Source organism: Bufo gargarizans, chromosome 9, assembly GCF_014858855.1.
Source record: "Bufo gargarizans isolate SCDJY-AF-19 chromosome 9, ASM1485885v1, whole genome shotgun sequence".
In the NCBI taxonomy this organism is placed as follows: domain Eukaryota; kingdom Metazoa; phylum Chordata; class Amphibia; order Anura; family Bufonidae; genus Bufo; species Bufo gargarizans.
In genome coordinates, this window is record NC_058088.1 from 135,840,746 (window position 1) to 135,851,943 (window position 11,198).

The following is an 11,198-nucleotide window of genomic DNA, read 5'->3' on the forward strand; positions in this document are numbered from 1 at the left end:
CAGTTGTCACCTTCACATATTGTAACGTTTATTAGTCCTAATGGCTTGCATCCACACACCTGCTGGACTGTATCATGTGCTTTTTCCATTATTGCTTATTTTGCGCATTTTCCTTTTCCCTTTTTATTTTTATTTTTTTGAAAAAATGTAGTTTTTCCCAAAAAAAGTAGATCTCACAATTGTCTTTCATTTCATTTTTAAACAGTCAAGCAAACCAAAACAAGATGGGCGAGTTGCCGGGACCAATTCCGGCGAGAGGTTAGCAACAAAGGCCGGAGTGGGGAAGGAACCTCAAAAAAACGGGCCTACATATACACTGCCCAGCTGCAGTTCTTAAGGCCAGTAATGGATTTGAGGCCGTAAGTAGTTTTCTGTTTTTACTATGAATGTATTGAAAGGGCACACTTTCGGTAGTATGTAGACGGGTAAAACAGAACCAGAATTTAAAGGATCCAGTTGTGTTCTTGTATTGTTGATCTATACTTTCTCTAGTGCAGCCATGTCATAACTGACTCCATCCAGCTGTATAACAACGCAAACTCGCAGCATAGCTGACTAGCTGTAAACTTACCAGTCCGGTTGGGAGTTGTAGTTGTGCATCAGCTGGTGGGCAACAGTTTGTACATGCCTGGTGTTGTTAGTCTACATTATTTTTGGGGTGTGGTTAATCTGGGGCCCACCGCTTATGATCTGTTTGCTGAAACGACACGTGTAGTGTGCAGATTGCGCCTCCCCTCTCTGTTTTTTTGGTGTACAATACATTTATTGTCCGTCTAGGGACTAAGATGTTTGCAATATGAACAAGAAATAGGAGAAGGCAGATGACACGTGCACACTGCACGCTTTATTTCCTCATACAGTAGATCATCTAGTTTGCCCGCAAGAATTGGAAGGGCCGAATAGGAGGGCCGAATATGTATTTCATATTTTAGTTTTGGGACAATGCCACTTTGGTTTAATACAGACCGATTCCCTTACTTTGGTATGTATTTGAAAATGGAACTCCTTAGGTATTGGTATTGTCATTTATATTGCTTAAATGGTACTGAACCAAAGCCAACATTGATTCCTTTCTGAAAACTATGAAAATGTCAAAAAACCGGATCCATAGAAAAAGGATTATAATGATGTTCCAACTACGGTTGACCAGCAGGATTAAAAGTAATACTCTCACCATGGTCAATAGAGGGCTGGTACATGTACATTCTTAGTAAATGATCGTATACTCGAATCTATTTTCCGCTTGATACTTTGGATGGTGGTAGCGGGTCACATCCTGACGAGATGCCGTTGGCACTGGTTTCGGCCCTTGAATGTTGAATCCTCTTCAGTTGTTGGACAGCTCAAAACGGCAAACAATGTTTGCCATTTTCAGTAACATTATGCCTTTACAAGACTTCTGCTGGCGTTACATGTCAAATGACTATTTTTCTCCATTTTGCACTGTTCACCTCTAAGCTAGTAGTGAGTAATTAAAATCAAATGTCTGATCTATGCTACCACTCTGTATCTAATTTGGAGACACACGCCAGATTCTAACTAATATATAGTCTGTGTATTTATAAATGTAATCCAGGCCAAAATGTAATGTACTTTTTTTTGAAATTCCATTTCAGAACTGTGGACAGTCTGGATCCCTCGGCTGATTCCGAGACGTCTGGGAGTGAGACCCCTGCGGTTTTCTCCCCCGCCACAAGTCCTGCTCCCACGCCGGCTGAGGACCCCGAGGACTCCACCCAGAGCCAAGGCCCCCAACCACTATCCAGTCCACCGCGGATAGTTCAACCCCAGCCCAGACATCGCCGCCGTGTCCCTCCCTCTTCCTCTGTGCCAGAGAGTCGGGAAGTAATTGATGCCCGAGTCATCGATTTTCTGGCCCAGAGGAGGAGTGATGGCAAGGAGGAGAAACTGTTGAGGGGACTGGGGCCGCTACTGCAGCAGGTCCCTGCGAATGAGCAGCCAGACTGCATGGCTTGCTTAAATATGGTGATAAAAATGTTTACTTGCCCCAACCATGGAGACCTCATTGGGCCATTGCATGCATTGAAACTCCAGGTTGAAAATGCAGGCCAGCAGCCAAATCCTGCCCCATATTCATTCCCACCCCAACCCACCCAAGGCCCTTCTTATGCCCCCCCCCCTTCCCCAGTACCTTCCACCTCAGGGGCCTATTCATCCTGGGGGCCAGCCCCTTTACCAGCCCCAATTACCAACAGGTGCCCCAACACAGGCCCAGGTTAGGCCACGGTCCACATTTGCACCGGGCTCATTCACGCGGGACCTTCTAGATTTGTAATTTGGGAGGGTTGTTTTATATTAAGCACTTTATTTTTATGTTATTTGTGTGTTGTAAGATTATTTTCATTGCCAGTGTTTTGGGTGACCCCTTATTTTCACTAAAGTTTGGTTTGGGTCCCAAAAAATTTGACTATTGTTTTATTTGCACACTACACACAACATGTACATTTTAAAATGCATTCTAAAACAAAAGCTACACACACTATATCTCAGAAAGCCACACTTTATTTGGACGATAAAGATCTTTATTTAGGGTTCCTGTGCAGATGAGGTATTAGAAAACTTTTTGGACCATAAGAGCCATCAAGATGTTTCTGAAAAATTCCATTTAGACAGAAACATCATTAATATTTTGTTTTGAAATATGTGATGTCCAAAAAATCTCAGCCCGCAAGTAGAGTTGAGCGAACACCTGGATGTTCGGGTTCGAGAAGTTCGGCCGAACATCCCGGAAATGTTCGGGTTCGGGATCCGAACCCGATCCGAACTTCGTCCCGAACCCGAACCCCATTGAAGTCAATGGGGACCCGAACTTTTCGGCACTAAAAAGGCTGTAAAACAGCCCAGGAAAGAGCTAGAGGGCTGCAAAAGGCAGCAACATGTAGGTAAATCCCCTGCAAACAAATGTGGATAGGGAAATGAATTAAAATAAAAATTAAATAAATAAAAATTAACCAAAATCAATTGGAGAGAGGTTCCATAGCAGAGAATCTGGCTTCCCGTCACCCACCACTGGAACAGTCCATTCTCAGATATTTAGGCCCCGGCACCCAGGCAGAGGAGAGAGGTCCCGTAACAGAGAATCTGTCTTCATGTCAGCAGAGAATTAGTCTGCATGTCATAGCAGAGAATGAGGCTTCACGTCAGCCACCACTGCAACAGTCCATTGGCATATATTTAGGCCCAGCACCCAGGCAGAGGAGGGAGGTCCCGTAACAGAGAATCTGTCTTCATGACAGCAGAGAATCAGTCTGCATGTCATAGCAGAGAATGAGGCTTCACGTCACCCACCACTGCAACAGTCCATTGGCATATATTTAGGCCTAGCACACAGGCAGAGCAGAGAGGTCCCGTAACAGACGATCTGGCTTCATGTCAGCAGAGAATCAGTCTGCATGTCATAGCAGAGAATGAGGCTTCACGTCAGCCACCACTGCAACAGTCCATTGGCATATATTTAGGCCCAGCACCCAGGCAGAGGAGGGAGGTCCCGTAACAGAGAATCTGTCTTCATGTCAGCAGAGAATTAGTCTGCATGTCATAGCAGAGAATGAGGCTTCACGTCAGCCACCACTGCAACAGTCCATTGGCATATATTTAGGCCCAGCACACACACAGGCAGAGGAGAGAGGTCCCGTAACAGACAATCTGGCTTCATGTCAGCAGAGAATTAGTCTGCATGTCATAGCAGAGAATGAGGCTTCACGTCAGCCACCACTGCAACAGTCCATTGGCATATATTTAGGCCCAGCACACACACAGGCAGAGGAGAGAGGTCCCGTAACAGACAATCTGGCTTCATGTCAGCAGAGAATTAGTCTGCATGTCATAGCAGAGAATGAGGCTTCACGTCAGCCACCACTGCAACAGTCCATTGGCATATATTTAAGCCCAGCACACACACAGGCAGAGGAGAGAGGTCCCGTAACAGACAATCTGGCTTCATGTCAGCAGAGAATTAGTCTGCATGTCATAGCAGAGAATCAGGCTTCACGTCACCCACCACTGCAACAGTCCATTGGCATATATTCAGGCCCAGCACCCAGGCAGAGGAGGGAGGTCCCGTAACAGAGAATCTGTCTTCATGTCAGCAGAGAATTAGTCTGCATGTCATAGCAGAGAATGAGGCTTCACGTCAGCCACCACTGCAACAGTCCATTGGCATATATTTAGGCCCAGCACACACACAGGCAGAGGAGAGAGGTCCCGTAACAGACAATCTGGCTTCATGTCAGCAGAGAATTAGTCTGCATGTCATAGCAGAGAATCAGGCTTCACGTCACCCACCACTGCAACAGTCCATTGGCATATATTCAGGCCCAGCACCCAGGCAGAGGAGGGAGGTCCCGTAACAGAGAATCTGTCTTCATGTCAGCAGAGAATTAGTCTGCATGTCATAGCAGAGAATGAGGCTTCACGTCAGCCACCACTGCAACAGTCCATTGGCATATATTTAGGCCCAGCACACACACAGGCAGAGGAGAGAGGTCCCGTAACAGACAATCTGGCTTCATGTCAGCAGAGAATTAGTCTGCATGTCATAGCAGAGAATGAGGCTTCACGTCACCCACCACTGCAACAGTCCATTGGCATATATTTAGGCCCAGCACCCAGGCAGAGGAGGGAGGTCCCGTAACAGAGAATCTGTCTTCATGTCAGCAGAGAATTAGTCTGCATGTCATAGCAGAGAATGAGGCTTCACGTCAGCCACCACTGCAACAGTCCATTGGCATATATTTAGGCCCAGCACACACACAGGCAGAGGAGAGAGGTCCCGTAACAGAGAATCTGGCTTCATGTCAGCAGAGAATCAGTCTGCATGTCATAGCAGAGAATCAGGCTTCACGTCACCCACCACTGCAACAGTCCATTGGCATATATTTAGGCCCAGCACCCAGGCAGAGGAGGGAGGTCCCGTAACAGAGAATCTGTCTTCATGTCAGCAGAGAATTAGTCTGCATGTCATAGCAGAGAATCAGGCTTCACGTCACCCACCACTGCAACAGTCCATTGGCATATATTCAGGCCCAGCACCCAGGCAGAGGAGGGAGGTCCCGTAACAGAGAATCTGGCTTCATGTCAGCAGAGAATCAGTCTTCATATCATAGCAGAGAATCAGGCTTCACGTCACCCACCACTGTAAGAGTCAATTTTCATAAATTTAGGCCCAGAACCCAGGCAGAGGAGAAAGGTCCCGTAACAGACAATCTGGCTTCATGTCAGCAGAGAATCAGTCTTCATATCATAGCAGAGAATCAGGCTTCACGTCACCCACCACTGCAACAGTCCATTGGCATATATTTAGGCCCAGCACCCAGGCAGAGGAGGGAGGTCCCGTAACAGAGAATCTGTCTTCATGTCAGCAGAGAATTAGTCTGCATGTCATAGCAGAGAATGAGGCTTCACGTCAGCCACCACTGCAACAGTCCATTGGCATATATTTAGGCCCAGCACACACACAGGCAGAGGAGAGAGGTCCCGTAACAGAGAATCTGGCTTCATGTCAGCAGAGAATCAGTCTGCATGTCATAGCAGAGAATCAGGCTTCACGTCAGCCACCACTGCAACAGTCCATTGGCATAAATTTAGGCCCAGCACCCAGGCAGAGGAGAGAGGTCCCGTAACAGACAATCTGGCTTCATGTCAGCAGAGAATTAGTCTGCATGTCATAGCAGAGAATCAGGCTTCATGTCAGCCACCACTGCAACAGTCCATTGGCATATATTTAGGCCTAGCACACAGGCAGAGGAGAGGTTCATTCAACTTTGGGTAGCATCGCAATATAATGGTAAAATGAAAATAAAAATAGGATTGAATGAGGAAGTGCCCTGGAGTCCAATAATATATGGTTATGGGGAGGTAGTTAATGTCTAATCTGGACAAGGGACGGACAGGTCCTGTGGGATCCATGCCTGGTTCATTTTTATGAACGTCAGCTTGTCCACATTGGCTGTAGACAGGCGGCTGCGTTTGTCTGTAATGACGCCCCCTGCCGTGCTGAATACACGTTCAGACAAAACGCTGGCTGCCGGGCAGGCCAGCACCTCCAAGGCATAAAAGGCTAGCTCTGGCCACGTGGACAATTTAGAGACCCAGAAGTTGAATGGGGCCGAACCATCAGTCAGTACGTGGAGGGGTGTGCACACGTACTGTTCCACCATGTTAGTGAAATGTTGCCTCCTGCTAACACGTTGCGTATCAGGTGGTGGTGCAGTTAGCTGTGGCGTGTTGACAAAAGTTTTCCACATCTCTGCCATGCTAACCCTGCCCTCAGAGGAGCTGGCCGTGACACAGCTGCCTTGGCGACCTCTTGCTCCTCCTCTGCCTTGGCCTTGGGCTTCCACTTGTTCCCCTGTGACATTTGGGAATGCTCTCAGTAGCGCGTCTACCAACGTGCGCTTGTACTCGCGCATCTTCCTATCACGCTCCAGTGCAGGAAGTAAGGTGGGCACATTGTCTTTGTAGCGTGGATCCAGCAGGGTGGCAACCCAGTAGTCCGCACAGGTTAAAATGTGGGCAACTCTGCTGTCGTTGCGCAGGCACTGCAGCATGTAGTCGCTCATGTGTGCCAGGCTGCCCAGGGGTAAGGACAAGCTGTCCTCTGTGGGAGGCGTATCGTCATCGTCCTGCCTTTCCCCCCAGCCACGCACCAGTGATGGACCCGAGCTGCGTTGGGTGCCACCCCGCTGTGACCATGCTTCATCCTCATCCTCCTCCACCTCCTCCTCATCCTCGTCCTCCTCGTCCTCCAGTAGTGGGCCCTGGCTGGCCACATTTGTACCTGGCCTCTGCTGTTGCCAAAAACCTCCCTCTGAGTCACTTCGAAGAGACTGGCCTGAAAGTGCTAAAAATGACCCCTCTTCCTCCTCCTCCTCCTCCTCCTCCTGGGCCACCTCCTCTTCCATCATCGCCCTAAGTGTTTTCTCAAGGAGACATAGAAGTGGTATTGTAACGCTGATAACGGTGTCATCGCCACTGGCCATGTTGGTGGAGTACTCGAAACAGCGCAACAGGGCACACAGGTCTCGCATGGAGGCCCAGTCATTGGTGGTGAAGTGGTGCTGTTCTGTAGTGCGACTGACCCGTGCGTGCTGCAGCTGAAACTCCACTATGGCCTGCTGCTGCTCGCACAGTCTGTCCAGCATGTGCAAGGTGGAGTTCCACCTGGTGGGCACGTCGCATATGAGGCGGTGAGCGGGAAGGCCGAAGTTACGCTGTAGCGCAGACAGGCGAGCAGCAGCAGGATGTGAACGCCGGAAGCGCGAACAGACGGCCCGCACTTTATGCAGCAGCTCTGACATGTCGGGGTAGTTGTGAATGAACTTCTGCACCACCAAATTCAGCACATGCGCCAAGCAAGGGATGTGCGTCAAATTGGCTAGTCCCAGAGCTGCAACGAGATTTCGCCCATTATCACACACCACCAGGCCGGGCTTGAGGCTCACCGGCAGCAACCACTCGTCGGTCTGTTGTTCTATACCCCGCCACAACTCCTGTGCGGTGTGGGGCCTGTCCCCCAAACATATGAGTTTCAGAATGGCCTGCTGACGTTTACCCCGGGCTGTGCTGAAGTTGGTGGTGAAGGTGTGTGGCTGACTGGATGAGCAGGTGGAAGAAGAGGAGGAGGAAGCCGAGAAGGAGGAGGTGGCAACAGGAGGCAAAGAATGTTGCCCTGCGATCCTTGGCGGCGGAAGGACGTGCGCCAAACAGCTCTCCGCCTGGGGCCCAGCTGCCACTACATTTACCCAGTGTGCAGTTAGGGAGATATAGCGTCCCTGGCCGTGCTTACTGGTCCACGTATCTGTGGTTAGGTGGACCTTGCTACAGATGGCGTTGCGCAGTGCACACTTGATTTTATCGGATACTTGGTTGTGCAGGGAAGGCACGGCTCTCTTGGAGAAGTAGTGCCGGCTGGGAACAACATACTGTGGGACAGCAAGCGACATGAGCTGTTTGAAGCTGTCTGTGTCCACCAGCCTAAATGACAGCATTTCATAGGCCAGTAGTTTAGAAATGCTGGCATTCAGGGCCAGGGATCGAGGGTGGCTAGGTGGGAATTTACGCTTTCTATCAAATGTTTGTGAGATGGAGAGCTGAACGCTGGCGTGTGACATGGTTGAGACGCTTGGTGACGGAGGTGGTGGTGGTGGTGGTGGTGGTACATCCCCTGTTTGCTGGGCGGCAGGTGCCAACGTTCCTCCAGAGGCGGAGGAAGAGGCTGAGGCGGCAGCAGCAGAATAGGCCGAGGCGGCAGCAGCAGAAGAGGTAGCAGGGGGAGCCTGAGTGACTTCCTTGGTTTTAAGGTGTTTACTCCACTGCAGTTCATGCTTTGCATGCAGGTGCCTGGTCATGCAGGTTGTGCTCAGGTTCAGAACGTTAATGCCTCGCTTCAGGCTCTGATGGCACAGCGTGCAAACCACTCGGGTCTTGTCGTCAGCACATTGTTTGAAGAAGTGCCATGCCAGGGAACTCCTTGAAGCTGCCTTTGGGGTGCTCGGTCCCAGATGGCGGCGGTCAGTAGCAGGCGGAGTCTCTTGGCGGCGGGTGTTCTGCTTTTGCCCACTGCTCCCTCTTTTGCTACGCTGTTGGCTCGGTCTCACCACTGCCTCTTCCTCCGAACTGTGAAAGTCAGTGGCACGACCTTCATTCCATGTGGGGTCTAGGACCTCATCGTCCCCTGCATCGTCTTCCACCCAGTCTTGATCCCTGACCTCCTGTTCAGTCTGCACACTGCAGAAAGACGCAGCAGTTGGCACCTGTGTTTCGTCATCATCAGAGACATGCTGAGGTGGTATTCCCATGTCCTCATCATCAGGAAACATAAGTGGTTGTGCGTCAGTGCATTCTATGTCTTTCACCGCTGGGGAAGGGCTAGGTGGATGCCCTTGGGAAACCCTGCCAGCGGAGTCTTCAAACAGCATAAGAGACTGCTGCATAACTTGAGGCTGAGACAGTTTCCCTGGTATGCATGGGGGTGATGTGACAGACTGATGGGGTTGGTTTTTAGGCGCCATCTGTGCGCTTTCTGCAGAAGACTGGGTGGGAGATAATGTGAACGTGCTGGATCCACTGTCGGCCACCCAATTGACTAATGCCTGTACCTGCTCAGGCCTTACCATCCTTAGAACGGCATTGGGCCCCACCATATATCGCTGTAAATTCTGGCGGCTACTGGGACCTGAGGTAGTTGGTACACTAGGACGTGTGGATGTGGCAGAACGGCCACGTCCTCTCCCAGCACCAGAGGGTCCACTAACACCACCACGACCATGTCCACGTCCGCGTCCCTTACTAGATGTTTTTCTCATTGTTATGGTTCACCACAACAACAAATATATTATTTGGCCCAATGTATTGTATTCAAATTCAGCGGGATATAAATTTGAGGCCTAGTATTTAGGCGCTGGGTGACCGGTATGGATTTAGTGACAGAATTAGACTTGGAAATGCACAGAAGCGTGTGTGTGAAGTTATTCTGAATGACCCTATGTGCACCTTGAATATTATATACCCTTTTAGGGATAGATTTCAAATAGCTCTGATATAGCAGAAACCACTAAATTATGAAATTGCTAAATTGGGAATTGTATTTCAACCCAGAACAAAAAATGTGCTTTGACGGACACTAAATATCTTGCCCAGCAACAACAGTACAGCGGTAACGAGAGATTTAGCGGGATATAAATTTGAGGCCTAGTATTTAGGCGCTGGGTGACAGGTATGGGTTTAGTGACAGAATTAGACTTGGAAATACACAGTAGCGGGTGTGTGTGAAGTTATTCTGAATGACCCAATGTGCACCTTGAATATTATATACCCTTTTAGGGATAGATTTCAAATAGCTCTGATATAGCAGAAACCACTAAATTATGAAATTGCTAAATTGGGAATTGTACTTCAACCCAGAACAAAAAATGTGCTTTGACGGACACTAAATAACTTTCCCAGCTACAACAGGACAGCGGTAACGAGAGATTTAGCGGGATATAAATTTGAGGCCTAGTATTTAGGCGCTTGGTGACCGGTATGGATTTAGTGACAGAATTAGACTTGGAAATGCACAGAAGCGTGTGTGTGAAGTTATTCTGAATGACCCTATGTGCACCTTGAATATTATATACCCTTTTTGGGATAGATTTCAAATAGCTCTGATATAGCAGGAACCACTAAATTATGAAATTGCTAAATTGGGAATTGTACTTCAACCCAGAACAAAAAATGTGCTTTGACGGGCACTAAATAACTTTCCCAGCTACAACAGGACAGCGGTAACGAGAGATTTAGCGGGATATAAATTTGAGGCCTAGTATTTAGGCGCTGGGTGACAGGTATGGGTTTAGTGACAGAATTAGACTTGGAAATACACAGTAGCGGGTGTGTGTGAAGTTATTCTGAATGACCCTATGTGCACCTTCAATATTATATACCCTTTTAGGGATAGATTTCAAATAGCTCTGATATAGCAGAAACCACTAAATTATGAAATTGCTAAATTGGGAATTGTACTTCAACCCAGAACAAAAAAGGTGCTTTGACGGACACTAAATAACTTTCCCAGCTACAACAGGACAGCGGTAACGAGAGATTTAGCGGGATATAAATTTGAGGCCTAGTATTTAGGCGCTGGGTGACCGGTATGGATTTAGTGACAGAATTAGACTTGGAAATGCACAGAAGCGTGTGTGTGAAGTTATTCTGAATGACCCTATGTGCACCTTCAATATTATATACCCTTTTTGGGATAGATTTCAAATAGCTCTGATATAGCAGTAACCACTAAATTATGAAATTGCTAAATTGGGAATTGTACTTCAACCCAGAACAAAAAATGTGCTTTGACGGGCACTAAATAACTTTCCCAGCTACAACAGGACAGCGGTAACGAGAGATTTAGCGGGATATAAATTTGAGGCCTAGTATTTAGGCGCTGGGTGACCGGTATGGATTTAGTGACAGAATTAGACTTGGAAATGCACAGAAGCGTGTGTGTGAAGTTATTCTGAATGACCCTATGTGCACCTTGAATATTATATACCCTTTTTGGGATAGATTTCAAATAGCTCTGATATAGCAGGAACCACTAAATTATGAAATTGCTAAATTGGGAATTGTACTTCAACCCAGAACAAAAAATGTGCTTTGACGGACACTAAATAACTTTCCCAGCTACAACAGGACAG

The 11,198-nt window shown here is 48.1% G+C and overlaps 1 protein-coding gene across 1 annotated transcript; it reads left to right on the forward strand.

The window, feature by feature from the left end:
* Nucleotides 1-246: 246 nt before the first annotated feature.
* Nucleotides 247-2,241, forward strand: LOC122919815 (pollen-specific leucine-rich repeat extensin-like protein 2). The gene is made up of 2 exons (XM_044269004.1): nucleotides 247-359; nucleotides 1,617-2,241. Exons 1-2 carry the CDS (start codon nucleotides 346-348, stop codon nucleotides 2,239-2,241), a joined length of 639 nt encoding a protein of 212 aa, XP_044124939.1. The 5' UTR covers nucleotides 247-345.
* Nucleotides 2,242-11,198: the final 8,957 nt, after the last annotated feature.